The 16,003-nt window shown below is 42.9% G+C and overlaps 1 protein-coding gene across 5 annotated transcripts in view; it reads left to right on the top strand.

Moving 5' to 3' along the window:
- Positions 1 to 12,971, top strand: part of kiaa0825 (KIAA0825 ortholog) — a 269,652-nt gene extending 256,681 nt beyond the window's left edge. For all 5 annotated transcript variants that reach the window (XM_078396492.1, XM_078396491.1, XM_078396495.1 and 2 more), the window contains one exon: positions 12,451 to 12,971. In XM_078396492.1, the coding sequence (XP_078252618.1) occupies positions 12,451 to 12,547 (97 nt within the window). In that variant the 3' untranslated portion in view covers positions 12,548 to 12,971. The remainder of the gene's footprint in view (positions 1 to 12,450) is intronic.
- The last annotated feature ends 3,032 nt before the right edge of the window (positions 12,972 to 16,003 follow it).

The following is a 16,003-nucleotide window of genomic DNA, read 5'->3' on the forward strand; positions in this document are numbered from 1 at the left end:
GGTTACTGTCGAAGAAGTACTGAAGGTACTGTCGTGTTTGAAGGTAGACAAATCTCCAGGGCCTGATCAGATATATCCGAGGACATTGTGGGAAACTAGAGAGGAAATTGCAGGAGCCCTGGTTGAAATTTACGAATGTCGTCCTTAAATACAGGAGAGGTGCCAGAAGACTGGAGGGTGGCAAATGTTGTGCCTCTTTTCAAGATGAGCTGCAGGGAAAATGCAGGGAACTATAGGCCGGTGAGCTTAACATCTGTAGTTGGTAAGTTACGGGAGAGTATTCTGAGGCATAGGATATACAGGCATTTGGATGGGCAAGGGCTGATTGGTGGGATAGTCAGTATGGTTTTGTACGTGGGAGGTCGTGTCTCACAAATCGGATTGATTTTTTTGAAGACAATAGACAATAAGTGCAGGAGGAGGCCATTCTGCCCTTCGAGCCAGCACCACCATTCAATGTGATCATGGCTGATCATTCTCAATCAGTACCCCGTTCCTGCCTTCTCCCCATACCCCCTGACTCCGCTATCCTTAAGAGCTCTATCCAGCTCTCTCTTGAATGCATTCAGTGAATTGGCCTCCACTGCCTTCTGAGGCAGAGAAAGACGTGACGAAAAAGGTTGATGAGGGTAGAGCTCTGGTTGTTGTGTACATGGACTTCAGTAAGGCGTTCGACAAGGTTCCGCGTGGCTGGCATGGAAGGTTAGATCACATCGGATCCAAGAGAGATAGCTGAATTGATAGCAAATTGGCTCCTTGGAAGGAAGCAGAGGGTAAAGGTGAAGGTTGTTACTCAGACTGGATGCCTGTGACTAGTGGTGTGCCTCAGGGTTCGGTGCTGGGCCCATTACTGTTTGTTATCTACATACAGGGCAAGATTCGCAAGTTTGCTGATACTAAAGTTAGTGGTTTTACAGATAGTGACGATACAGATTGCAGCAGGATCTGGATCAATTGGCCAGTTGGGCGGAGGAATGGTTGATGGAATTTAATACAGAAAAGTGTGAGGTGTTGCATTTTGGAACGCCGAACAAGGGCAGGACCTACACAGTAAATGGTAGACCTCTGGGTAGTGTTGTACAGCAGAGGGATCTTGGAGAACAGGTGCATGGTTCCTTGAAGGTCAAGTCGCAGGTAGGTAAGGTATAGAAGTTGGGAGGTCATGTTACAGTTGTATAAGACGTTGGTGAGACTGCATTCAGAATATTGTGTTTAGTTCTGGGCGCCATGTTATGGGAAAGATATTGTCAAGCTTGAGAGAGTTCACAAAAGATTTACGAGGATGTTGCCAGAATTAGAGGGTGTGAACCTTCGGGAGAGGTTGAGTAGGCTGGGTCTCTATTCCATGGAGCGCAGGAGGATGAGGGGAGATCTTATAGAGGTATACAAAATCCTGAGCGGAATAGATTGGCTAGATTCACAGTCTTTTGCCCAGAGTAGGGGAATCGAGGACCAGAGAACATAGGTTCAAGGTGAAGGGGAAAAGATTTAATAGGAATCCGAGGAGTAACTTTTTCACACAAAGGGTGGTGGGTGTATGGAACAAGCTGCCAGAGGAGGTAGTTGAGGCTGGGACTATCTCATCGTTTAAGAAACAGTTAGACAGGTACATAGATAGAACAGGTTTGGAGGGATATGGACCAAGTGCAGTCAAGTGGGACTAGTGTAGCTTGGACATTGTTGGCCGGTGTGGGCAAGTTGGGCCGAAGGGCCTGTTTCCACGCTGTATCACTCTATGACTCTAACAGGACTGATTTAAGGATAAGCCCATTTCTAGCTAGCTTGTTACTTAAGGTATATTTCTTTAATCGTATTTGAAGGAAGTTAAAATAAAATCAAATGAAGAAAGTAATTCAAGTGTTGAAGATGCCAATTGTGAAGCGTTTCTAAACAATGTGTAGATCCACGTTGTGCAAGAAACTTAATTCGTTGAGAATGAAGCAAGTCTATAAATTTAACATAATGAAATAATTAAGTTTTTAAAAAGACATTTAAATATCCAATCAGACTATCACTTACAAAAAATACTGCAACCACTCACTTTCATTTAAAACTCATCCCAGCACAAATTTGGAAATCAGAGGCCTGGAAATTAATTTACATCACATCAAACAGATATAATTTTGCATAGTTGCAGTAAACCAATTTTGCACACATTCTGGGTGTCGTAATGCCAGTCTTTGCTGTTGTATGTTCATTCAATGTGAGATATTTTATATTCCAGTATGCAATATTCAAAATTCATCACCAGTGAGAATATCATCCACATTGTTCTGCAAAAGTCAGCTTTCACCAACACCGAAGACACAAACAGATTTTTTTTTAAGGCTAATCACAATAAACCTTCATTCAACGTCAGGCTATGAGACTTCATTCTCTATTCACAATGAACATTGCTGCATCCAAATCTGACTTACAATGACTTCTTATGCAGATCTTATATACCTTTTCATAGATGACTTGGTAGTGCAAAAAAATCATCTCCCAGAGACGTGGAATGATCACCCTCACTTTCAACATTGTAGAAGACACTTGAAGCCACAATGTATCTACAACTAATGTCACATCTCATTTTTGCTGATTATTAGGGAAATCATTGACAAGCTAGGAAGTGAAATTATTTCAGTATTTAACCATTTAACTGAATAATTAGTGATACTAATTACTAATTAATATTAACCCCAATGTTTATGCTATTTTGTCACTTGGAGTTATAGGCTTGGGTATCAAAATGAATGAGATCATGTGACATTGTGTTGGCACAAGCTTAAAGGTCCATATGTCAATAGACAATAGACAATAGGTGCAGGAGTAGGCCATTCAGCCCTTCGAGCCAGCACCGCCATTCAATGCGATCATGGCTGATCACTCTCAATCAGTACCCCGTTCCTGCCTTCTCCCCATACCCCCTCACTCCGCTATCCTTAAGAGCTCTATCCAGCTCTCTCTTGAAAGCATCCAACGAACTGGCCTCCACTGCCTTCTGAGGCAGAGAATTCCACACCTTCACCACTCTGACTGAAAAAGTTCTTCATCATCTTCGTTCTAAATGGCCTACCCCTTATTCTTAAACTGTGGCCCCTTGTTCTGGACTCCCCCAACATTGGGAACATGTTTCCTGCCTCTAATGTGTCCAATCCCCTAATTATCTTATATGTTTCAATAAGATCCCCCCTCATCCTTCTAAATTCCAGTGTATACAAGTCCAATCGCTCCAGCCTTTCAACATACGACAGTCCCGCCATTCCGGGAATTAACCTAGTGAACCTACGCTGCACGCCCTCCATAGCAAGAATATCCTTCCTCAAATTTGGAGACCAAAACTGCACACAGTACTCCAGGTGCGGTCTCACCAGGGCCCGGTACAACTGTAGAAGGACCTCTTTGCTCCTATACTCAACTCCTCTTGTTACGAAGGCCAACATTCCATTGGCTTTCTTCACTGCCTGCTGTACCTGCATGCTTCCTTTCATTGACTGATGCACTAGGACACCCAGATCTCGTTGAACTCCCCCTCCTCCTAACTTGACACCATTCAGATAATAATCTGCCTTTCTATTCTTACTTCCAAAGTGAATAACCTCACACTTATCTACATTAAACTGCATCTGCCATGTATCCGCCCACTCACACAACCTGTCCAAGTCACCCTGCAGCTTTATTGCATTTTCCTCACAATTCACACTACCCCCCAGCTTAGTATCATCTGCAAATTTGCTAATGGTACTTTTAATCCCTTCGTCTAAGTCATTAATGTATATCGTAAATAGCTGGGGTCCCAGCACCGAACCTTGCGGTACCCCACTGGTCACTGCCTGCCATTCCGAAAGGGACCCATTTATCCCCACTCTTTGCTTTCTGTCTGTCAACCAATTTTCTATCCATGTCAGTACCCTACCCCCAATACCATGTGCCCTAATTTTGCCCACTAATCTCCTATGTGGGACCTTGTCGAAGGCTTTCTGAAAGTCGAGGTACACCACATCCACTGACTCTCCCCTGTCAATTTTCCTAGTTACATCCTCAAAAAATTCCAGTAGATTTGTCAAGCATGATTTCCCCTTCGTAAATCCATGCTGACTCGGAATGATCCCGTTACTGCTATCCAAATGCTCAGCAATTTCGTCTTTTATAATTGACTCCAGCATCTTCCCCACCACTGATGTCAGACTAACTGGTCTATAGTTACCCGTTTTCTCTCTCCCTCCTTTTTTAAAAAGTGGGATAACATTTGCTATCCTCCAATCCACAGGAACTGATCCTGAATCTATAGAACATTGAAAAATGATCTCCAATACTTCCACTATTTCTAGAGCCACCTCCTTAAGTACCCTGGGATGCAGACCATCAGGCCCTGGGGATTTATCAGCCTTCAGTCCCATCAGTCTACCCAAAACCATTTCCTGCCTAATGTGGATTTCCTTCAGTTCCTCCATCACCCTAGGTTCTCCGGCCCCTAGAACATTTGGGAGATTGTGTATCTTCCTCAGTGAAGACAGATCCAAAGTAACGGTTTAACTCGTCTGCCATTTCTTTGTTCCCCATAATAAATTCCCCTGCTTCTGTCTTCAAGGGACCCACAGTATTTATTTCATATATTATTACTAGTTATGCTGAAACATTTGATTTTTATTATGAAGCAATTCCATTTCTAAATGTCAAACTAAGAAAGATTAAACTTTGCACATTACTTTCTAATTATTAGTTACAATGTCTAAACAACACAGAAAGCTGCAGCATTCTCTTTAATCGTGCTTTATAAAAACATAACTGGAGGCCTAAAGGAGGTAAATATCAAAAAGCTCCTTTGAGATTGGTGTGTAATAATGACATTTTTAAATGCAAAGTGACAAATTAATTTGGTATTAAAATTATTAGCTATGATGCTGGAAGGAACTTGGAGATTGCTATAAAAATGCATTGTGTGATAAATCCAACCTTTTTGGAGGCTCTGTTTTAAAACTAAACCCAAGTGAGAATGCCAATAATTTATATTTTGTTTATATGTTATCAGGGTATGGCAGAATACTTTGAGAGATTCTAAGGTAGAACATTATACAATCATACAGTCATACAAGAAGGAAATGGGCTCTGCGGCCCAACTTGTCCATGCCGACCAAGATGTTTTTATTCTTGCAATGTTTCCAGAACGAAACACCCAAACACAGTATGATCTGGGACACTATCAGCAGCACCAAACTGGATATCTATGTTCCGTGGGCGATTAGCAACACTGAATTCCATACTATTTATGTGGTGCTAACTTATCTAGGTATATGCAGTGCATAATAAACACCGAGATAGGTTTTTGAATTATTGGCGAAAGAAATGATTGAGGGAAAAAAAAGAATGCTGGGCCAAATATCGGCTCAGTCAAGATCTAATTGAATGGTGAAGCATTTGGAGGTTCTGCTGCATGTTCTCATGTTCTGACAAACTCACAAGAGTCCGATGACACTGTTATTTCCAACTGATATATACATCCACCAGCTCAGATACTACTACTCTTCTGTCCAAAGTAGATGATGTTTCAAAGCCAGAATCTGTACGTGTACAGGTGACCTGCAGCTAAGCCAGAGAGAAAGGTTAATCAATGTAGAATCAATCTTCTTGCGTATTATTGGAGCTACATGAATATAGGCATGCGGAGAACATTCCATCACGCTCTTCTTGTGCTCCATAGAGGTGGAAGGGTTGTCAGTCACTGCAAAATAACCAGCCTTTAACTTTATTTATTTAGAGGATTGATTTAGTTAAATTTCTGTTTGATGGTGACATATGACACTTAAGGTGATGGATTTAAATATAGTAATTCGACTGAATGTAAACGTAAGCTGGTAAAACTCTTTCCTGAAGGACATTAAATAGAGATACAAAATATATAATATAATTGCCAATGATAGAAAAGACCTAGTTTTTAGTGGTGTGCATATAGTTTCTATACCTTTTAAAATAAATGGTTAATTTGAAAAGAGGTAAGGGAAACTCATCTTTTTTGAAGCTGCATTCACCAATAATAGCCAATAATGTAACATATTAGGTTGTTGATTCTTAGGTTTTATAGTTGAAGCCCCACTATCTCAGGCATTTTTGGGTTGAATTCAGCAAAGGAAGCTCATATACCTTCCACTCATTTTAACATTGACAGAGGAAAACCCTTACTCATGGATAGAAAATAGGTGCAGGAGGAGGCCATTCGGCTCTTCGAGCCAGCACCGCCATTCATTGTGATCATGGCTGATCATCCACAATCAGTAACCTGTGCCCAACTTCTCCCCATATCCCTTGATTCCACTAGCCCCCAGAGCTCTATCTAACCCTTAAATGTATCCAGTGATTTGGCCTCCACTGCCCTCTGAGGCAGAGAATTCCACAAATTCTCAACTCTCAGGGTGAAAAAGTTCCTTCTCACCTCAGTTTTAAATGGCCTTCCATTTATTCTAAGACTGTGGCCTCTGCTTCTGGACTCCCCCAACATTGGAAACATTTTTCCTGCATCTAGCTTGTCCAGTCCTTTTATAATTTTATATGTATCTATAAGATTCCCGCTCTATAAGATCCCTTCATCTAAATCATTAATATATATGGTAAACAGTTGCGGCCCAACACCGAGCCTGCGGCACTCCACTCGCCACTGCCTGCCATTCTGAAAATAATCCGTTTACTCCTACTTTTTGCTTCCTGTCTCAAGGGATATGGGGAGAAGGCAGGCACGGGTTACTGATTGTGGATGATCAGCCATGATCACAATGAATGGCGGTGCTGGCTCAAAGGGCCAAATGGCCCTTCATATTTTCTATGTTTCTATGTTTAACTATGCCTCTCTTTGTCACTTTTCTAATTGCATTTTCAGTTTTTTGGTGGGTTCTAACACGTTAAAAAATCCCTCGGTTTCTGCCAATGTAATGAGTGCAATCGCAGATTACTACCTCAGTGGTACTCCCCAATCGCCAGTATACAATTATAGATGCCTATTGCTCCATACTTTGCCTGCACATTTGTAAATCAGACCCCCCTGGCTGTGCTCCTTCTTTCTGTTTATAAACGGCACTGCAGAGCACAGCTCCAGCAAAGAGGATTGCACAGAGCTGGTCAGCAGAGGAATGACTTTGCAAATACTTGGCTTTGGTAGACAAGGAGGTGTTTAAGGACTCGGCAAGGAACCTTAACGAATATGCCAATATGGGTATCGACTTTGTTAAGAAATGTGTGGAGGAGTGTGTTCACACCAAGAACATCCAACTGTTGCATAACCAGAAACCTTGGATGAATTAGGAGATCCGCAATCTACTGATTACCAGATCTGTGGCGTTCAATTCAGATAATTCAGTGTCATACAAGAGGTCCAGGTGTTACATACAGAAGTCCATTGAGAGTGCAAAGAGAGCAAACCAAGTAACAGCGACGCATCGCTCCTGGAAGATCTCAATACCTGCTTCAAAATGGAGAACAACAATGTGCCTTTATGGGCCCTCACACCTCCACAATGTTGTGATCTCATTCTTCGGGGCTGACATCAGAAGAACGTTCTCAAAGGTGAATCCCTGGGATGATATACCTGGATGTGTTCTCGAAGTCTGCGCGGATCAACTGGCTGGGGTTTTTGCAGATGTACTATGGTCCAAGGATGCCACCTGCTTTAAAAAGACAGCAATAAAACAGGTGCTCATGAAGATAAAGGTGGATCATGACTGCCTACCAGCAGCATTCATGTATATTATGATAAAGTGATCTGTGAGGTTAGTAATGACACGATTAACTGCTGTCTCAGTAATGAGCTGGACCCACTGCAATCCGCCTACGACTACAACAGATCGACATTGGATGCAATCTTGCTGGCTCTTCACTGTGCATTTGACCATTTATACAGTAGGAACATCCATATCAGGATGTTGTTCAACTATATCTCAGCTTTCACCAGCATCATCCCTTTCAAACACATCGTCAAATTTAGTGAACTGGGTCACTGCTCCTCCCATTGCTTCTGAATTCTCGACTTCCTCAACGAAAACCTCAATCAGTAAGAATTGCCAATAACCCCATCTCCTCACTATCAAAGAGGGGTATCTAGGGGATGTATGCTCAGTCTCCTGCTCTATTCTCTCTTATGTTGTTGCCAGACACAGCTCCAACACCAGCTTTAGTTTTGCCAATAACATCACTGCCATTGGACAAATAAGTAATGACGAGTCGGAGTACAGGAGAGAGTTTGATGTTGTGGTTGTGTGGTGCCAGCAACAATCTTGCTTCCAATGTTAGCAAGACCAAGGAGCAGATTGTTGACTTCGATAAATCCAAGGGACCAGTCTTCATTGGAAGAATGGCAGTGAAGTCAACAGCTTCAAGTTTTACTGATGCAAAAAAATATCATCAAAGCCTCGACTTTTTGAAGTATGAAGAGAATCGGGCACATTGCTAAATATTATATTTAACTCCTCCAAGTGTAAAGAACATACTGACAGGTTGCATCAGGGCCTGGTTCAATAATTCAGATGCCCAAAGACAAAAAAGGCTCCAAAAAGTGATGAACATTGCCTGGTCCATCATGAGGACTACCGTCCCCACCATCAAAGGGATCTATTAGAAGTGTTGGCTCAAGAAGACAGCTAATGTCATCAAAGACCCACGCCACCCTGGCAATGCATTTTTCTCACTGCTACCATCGGGAAGAATGTACTGGAGCTTGAGAACTGTTATCTCCAGATACAAGAACAGCATTATTCCATCAACCATCAGACTCTTGAACCACCCTGCACAAGCCTGCCTCAGCACTGAACCACTGTACAATTTGCACCACTATAGTTGTTCTATGCGCTTTGATTTTTGTACTATCATGGTCTGGTTTATTTAAAATAACTGACCATGTATTGTATTTGTGTTGGTGTTGCATCTAATGTGCCTTTACAGCTGTAGCAAGTAAGAATTTATTTTTTCTGGTTCATATCCGGTATGTATTTCACATAAACAGTTTTGAATCAGACGGCGCAGAACATTCAGGCCATTGATTGTTCTGTGAATGCCATACAATTACTTCTGCACTTTGCTGATGGGCATTTAAATTTCCCATTTTCAAGTATATATCCAATTTACAATAAAAATGATTAAAGAATCTGTTTCCAATACCCTTCCATGCAATGCATTAAAGACAGTAACAACTTGCTGCATTAAAAAAAAATTTTTTTTGCTTAAAATTGAAATTCTCCTAAAGGTTCAATACACAGAAGTAGTGCAACATTTTTGGACAATATGCAAATGAATGTTAATGATATTGGGCAATGATTGTGCAAGAACAGTAAAAATGTTATTTGTGCTGCAAACAAAATTGGACTTGGCACTTCTGTGTACATTGCATACTAGCTCACGCAGAATGTTTACCATTACAGACACCACACATATGATGCCACCCTTTTTCTGCTCAATATAGAGGGTTTTTTTACAGTCCCCATGCATAGCCTCTAAACTGTTTAAAGGGCTATTCAGTGGCTCCTGACCACTATCAAACAGGAATTTGGAGATTGTGAGGAGCCACTGGAATTAGATCCAGTGTTGCAAAATTCCATACATGTCAAGAATAATGGCATTTCTTTGCATAACAGCTATTGAGTCTGAAGAAGGGTCTCGACCCGAAACGTCACCCATTCCTTCTCTCCTGAGATGCTGCCTGACCCTCTGAGTTACTCCAGCTTTTTGTGATATTTTCGATTTGTACTAACATCTGCAGTTATTTTCCTACACAACTAGGTATTCTTTGCAGGTCATTTCCTCATTGCACCTCAGGGCATCATGCAAAACTGCACACAGGAGCCTAATGATTGGACAATGGGCCATGAGCCACTTGGCAGCATGAGTTGACAATGGCATATCTGCAGAAGGTGGCTTCTTCATTCAATACCCCAATCCTGTAGGAAGAACTACATTATTAATTGCTTTAAAACAGAAGTAATCACTACCTTACATAAAAACCAGAAGGTGAACGCTTGCAAATGCAGCTTTCAATGTCATGATATTTCTTCTGCATTGAAACTTGCATTCCTATGCCAAGAGAAATCACATCTAAAGATAGCTTTCCTTCTGTACAAGTTGATATATCTGTAAACCTACCACTGGCCTGGCTGGCAAGGAGACATTGTAAAGTATTGTTGAAATTTTATTGGCAGGAGCACCAATAGTCATCCTGAGAAAGGTGAGCAATTTCCTATACTTTGCAGCTTCTGGCACTCTTCCAGTTTGGTGTTTCAAATGGCTGGCTGTGTGTTCTGGTGGAAATCAGTGTGCTACCCTTATCTCCATACCACATTGACAGTTGATTGCTCCTCTCTGATGCTCGACACTATGCTGGACCTTACGAGCAGTAAGCAGCTTTTGACTGGCATCAAGCAGACGGAGTCAGCTCGGATTTGGGGTGAACTCTGTCTGCTCAATCAGCTGCTCAGCCTGGGAGTGTAACAACCTGGTGGCATGGAGATGCCGAAGACATAAATTGTCAGGGTGGATTCCTGGCTTCATTTAATGTTCTGGGGAGCTTAGAGAATGATTTCCCCTTACTCCTTGAAATTTCAGGTGTATTAGGACATTAGGTGTATACGTCTAGTATATCCATAGTTTTTGATCAAGCTCATCAAGTTGTCCCTATGTAAACCATCTTGTGTTGACTTTGCTCCCTATGAGCTGGCAGAACAGCTTCTCCAGTACCCCTATCCTTACTGCAAGTCACACTCAGCTGTTACAAAACTTGTCATAAAACCTTGCAGTATACTCATGATTTCATGCATTCACTGTTGACACAGTGTAGCATCAATAGAAATCTTATGATTTGAATAAGACATTAAATTGATCCACCTTCTTAAAGTACCAGAGCAGTTGCCTGAGCAACCTGTACAGCTCAGTGCTGTTGGTGATTCAGTGATTGTATACTAATTGGTTTAAAATGGCCGACAAACTAATACGTATTAGAGCTACAAATGCAGAGGCAACCAACCTGGTTACATAATTAAAATAAGTATCATGATAGATTTTGTCAAGATTCTGTACTTATTTTTAATTCTTATAAAAGGCTTGCAATGCCTCCAAGATCTTTGAAAGATGCATAAGGACATTTGATATATCACAGTATATACGTTTTATTTGCACTTTGTACAGAGTCAGTCCAGACATTTCTAAGTGCATTTTGTAATAAAAACAATATCCTTTCCCACATTAAGTCATGCACACAGTAGAATGTTACCACTTTGAAGACTCTTCCAAAACTGTTGTGGGCCTCTGAGCAGCATTGCTCTATATGTATTTCTGTGCACATTGGAGATGTTTATATTTGATCTCTTGATAGTGCTGTCTTTGTAAAACAACCATTTTTGTACCAGACTGGTTGTAATAAGTGTTTTTCCCGAACAGTCCGTGGCTGGTAGCGCTGTTTAAAGCCTCATAGTGCCATGGCCGGTAGCGCTGTTTAAAGCCTCATAGTGCTGTGGCTGGTAACGCTATGTTCAATGGCTGATAGCGCTGTGGCCGTTAGCACTACGTTTAAAACTTTGTGCGCCAAGCCGATAGCACTGTGTGTATTGCCTTGCGTGCCAAGTATGCGGCCGGTAGCGCTTTGTTTCCAGGGGGGGGGGGGGGGGGGGGGGGGTGGAGGGTGACCTCGCTCGGATGCAAGCCCCCACCATTGGTGGCAGTTTGAATTCGGAAGCGGCGCTTTTGGCCAGGAGTTAACGGCAGTTATTTTCAACGGCTGATTTCTGCTGCTATAAAGGCAGGTGCCGGTAAGCCATGAGTTAGTTTTTGTATGAGAGGGGTTCACCGATAGGCTGGGTCGCAATCAGCACCAAAGACGGAGGCAGAGAGAGGAGGTGTGCTGCGCAAAACAAAACAAGTATTGTATTTGTTCTCTCTCTTGCCAACAAATCTGATTTGTAACTAAACAGACGAGTGTTCTATTAGTCAGATCCTTGAACCTGTTCCCTTGTAACACTGGGATCAGATTTTCTCGCCTGCACAGTTAAAACTGCAACTCTCTCCCATCTATTTTTGAAGATCTATTTTTGAAGAATGGTTTAGAATTCCCTCTCTGTGCCTGTTTCTAGAGTATGATTACACCATAATTGCACTAAACCCTTAAATTATTTATTTTTGCATTGAGAACTATGCTTATACGCATCTATGAATAAGGCAAAGCTTTTGACTATTGAAAGATATGTGGTCATTTGCTTCACACCAATTGGTGTTCCAAAAAGATTGGATGTGAATACTAATGAATATTTTAATAATGTATAAAGGTAATTTTTATGTTTGGTGATAAAACAAAAACTTAGTTTTGCTGATGGCAGCTTGTTGAGAAGTACTTATTCAAATTTTGAAGTCTTTTTTCGCAAACTTATATTTTTCTTTGACATGCATAATTGCAAATAACACTCTTATCAATCTGCTATAAATGTTTTTTATTATATTTTCCAGATGGGAAATGCAAGCTTACTCAACTCTTGAAGCCAAAGAAAAGGATATGATAGATCACCTACAAAAAATGTATTTTACTGAGGTCAAAGACAATTAGTATGGCGATAATGTTAATAAAAATGTTACTGGTTCAATTCTGCTTTTTATTTTTCTATCAATTGAATGTAAAAACATTAGAAGAATGCAAAAGTTTGAAACATTAGAAGAACATATGCAATTGTATTCATAATTAAACATAACCTACCTTCAGAGGAAGTTGTCTAATACTAACATAAAAAGTAATATGAAGATAAATTGGATTTAAATTGCACTTCTGTAGAAATTAGTTAGATTTTCCCTGTTGGGTGAGAATTACATTATTTATCTCTCACCCTGAAGCTTCAGGAGTTTATCTGGTATACAGAAATGTCAGGTAGCTGGTGTCAGACTTGGCATGCTAGGAATGAAATAGCAATCTCATTCCTGCTCCAGATAACCAATAATCCTTGTTAGAAAAAAGCATATTATGAATGTTGAGTTTGTGCAGGTGCTGTGTTCCTTATAAAAATGTAATAAATCACTGTGCACACATTAAAACTTGCTTCAAAGAATTATAGTTCCTTGAGGATTTTTATTAATAAACTAGACCAAGTGGACGCATTGGGTTCAAACCTCTCCTGCATTGGTGCAGCACCCCCTCCTCCTTTCCCTATCCCCCTCCACTTCACCCCTCACCATCCCCTTCCTCCCCTCCCCCATCCACTCCCCATCCCCTTCACCCATCCCCCCTCCTCCCCATCCCCACGGCCCCCTCTGCATCCCATCCCCCCCTTCCCTCCCCTCTCCCCCCAACCCCATCCCTTTCACCCCTCCCTCCCCTCTTCCCCCTCCCTCCCCCCTACTCCCCTCGCTCCCCACCCCTCCCTCCCCCCTCGGCCCAACCGTGGACCCGTGGCCATGGGCGGGCAAGGGGGAACAGGGAAAAGGCACTGATCTCGGCCCCGTTTCTCCTGCGGGCCGGGCGTGGAGCCGAAGCGTCTCCTGCAGTTCGGTTGCAATCTGCGGCAGCGCCGGCATGGACCCGTAGCCAGGCGGGGAGTGTCTCCCGGGGCTGTGGGTGAGCAAGAGTGGACAGGGAGAAGGCACTGACCTCTGCCCCATTTCTCCTGCGGGCCAGCCTTGGAGCTGAAGCCTCTCCTGCTGTGAGCGGCGGGGACGGCCATCTTGTGGATCCTCTGCCGCAGCCTCTGTCGCGCGCTGCATCACGGGAGGAAGGTTAGGCGTGGGAAACACAGGGACCGGCGCCGGTCCTCCCGCTGGTCTTACTGGGGGGGGGGGGAACGCATTTATTAAAGTTTATTTGGTAAATTGTTTTTAAAAAGTAACAAAAGTGGGGTCATCATTACTGTTACTTTACACCAGTAGCTAAATGTATAAATGTGAAAGATAAGAGACATTAATGAGAACTGTCAAGCGTGCCTGAATTTATTGTGCAAATCAGTACTCAATCTACAAGATTAACGCCAAACTTTAATCCCAATCCAACTTCCAGTTGGAGCTCCCTGTCCCTGGTTACCAATAATATTTGAACAAATGCAACTGGGAGATTAATAGCTTTTAAAATTTCCAACACTGCACAGTTGCCTCTACTTGCTCCCTAAGATCCACATGCAGAACTACCTGAGCAGATCTATCATTCCAATTTCATCTCAACCCAACAATTTATTTTTTTCTAATCTTGACTTCATTATTTCTCCCCTGCATGCCCGTTCCTATTTACATCCAAGGAACCACAGGTGAAGTCCACTTTCCAGTTTTCTTTGAATATCTTTGAATCTTCACTCCAATGCTTCTATACCTCCCTTCTTGCCGGATGGTCTGACTCGTTGACTGAATTTGTTCTCCTATAAAACATCTCTTTCAACTCTCACTTTCTTCAGAATATAAGAGTATATATTGGGGCATCATGAGCCCAATCATAGCCTGCTTTGTATGGTGGCATACACAGACTAGCCCTTGCTTCAATGAAATGGGAAACACAGAATAGTCCTTCCCTCCCTCACTCCTTCCCTCAACTCCTTTTGTGCATTGCTGACTAAAGACATTGCTTCCACCACTCGTACATAACACAAAAGTTCCATTATTTTAACTGTTACAATTTTCTATCCTGTTTTCACCTTCACGTGGGCCATTTCTGAGCCTTTACTTCCATCTCAGAGGATAAGTTTGTGAACAACATTCATTACAAGCTTCTGAACTCCCACAATTATCTTGATCGTACTTCCTTCCTCAAGAAGTTTCCCGTCAGGACTCCATTCCATGCACCCAGTTCCGCAATATGTTATATGTGCTCTGATGATGACTCCCACATTCCTTAACCATGGCTTCCCTTCTAACATGATTGATTGAGGCTCAACTGTAACTCATCTATTTCTCATACCTCTGCTCTTATACCCTCTCCTTCAGGCCAAAGCAAATAGAGGATTCCACTCATCTTCCCTCACATCAGTCTCCACTTTCTTCTACCAAGTTTTCACCACCAGATACTTGCGCCTCTCCTTCAGCATTCGGAAACACTGTTGCCTTTGCTCGTCTGTTTTTTCATCTCCACAAACCACACCCTTTCTGATGGCTCTTTCCTTAACAACTTCAAGTTATATAATAACTACATTTATACCCCATTACTTTCCACCTTCATGGTATCCAAGCAGTCTTTCTGAGTGAGCAGTAATTTACCTGTACGTTATAGAGGACCATGCGTTGTATAAACACTCCGTTTAATAATTAACCGATACAGCTCCATCGCTCACATGCGCATCCCCAAGTTCAAATTCTAAGCGCAATTCCTTTGTGCTCCGCCCACACACCACGGCCCGCCACCTGGACCCCATGATTGGTCGCCCCAGTCTACGCGAGAGCTCGAGCCCGACAAACGATGGTTCAAAACCAAAATGACTCAGCCAACCACATGACCCCCCCCCCCAGAATCGCAGTAATGGGGGCGGTTAGGCTGACGAGTGAGACAGCCTGATCTCATGTAAGTGTCTCCTGTGTCCGGGGTCGCAGCTGGCAGAGTTGAGGGCGGGTACGGTCGTGACACTGGACGCCCTCTGAGGCGGGGTTGTGCCACCTACACTGGTTGATCAATGTCCAATTGTGCCGGTTTAAGATGGTCCACGGAGACAGTCTTGTGCCTGCCGCCCATGTTAACAAAAGTCGTGGCACCGTGTTGCAGCACCTCGAAGGGTCCCTCGTAAGGCCTTTGTAGTGGCGCACGGTGAGAATTGCGGCGAAGGAAAATGTACCAGCAGTCCTGGAAAGCGGGTAGGATGTACGTGGTGGTGAGTCCGTGGCGGGAGGTTGGGACTGGAGAGAGTGTGCCCACCTTCTCACGGAGGCGCGTCAGCATGGTCGTGGGCGGTTCCTGATGTCCACGTGCTGCTGGGATGGTCTCCCGGGACCGTAAGGGAGGCACCAGTTCGGCTCAGGTGGTTGCCAGCAGGGCCGTTTTTACAGCATTATGGGCCCCGGGCAAAGCAGTGTACTGGGGCCCCTACGACAACTACTCCCACTC

This window comes from Rhinoraja longicauda, chromosome 3, assembly GCF_053455715.1.
Source record: "Rhinoraja longicauda isolate Sanriku21f chromosome 3, sRhiLon1.1, whole genome shotgun sequence".
In the NCBI taxonomy this organism is placed as follows: domain Eukaryota; kingdom Metazoa; phylum Chordata; class Chondrichthyes; order Rajiformes; family Arhynchobatidae; genus Rhinoraja; species Rhinoraja longicauda.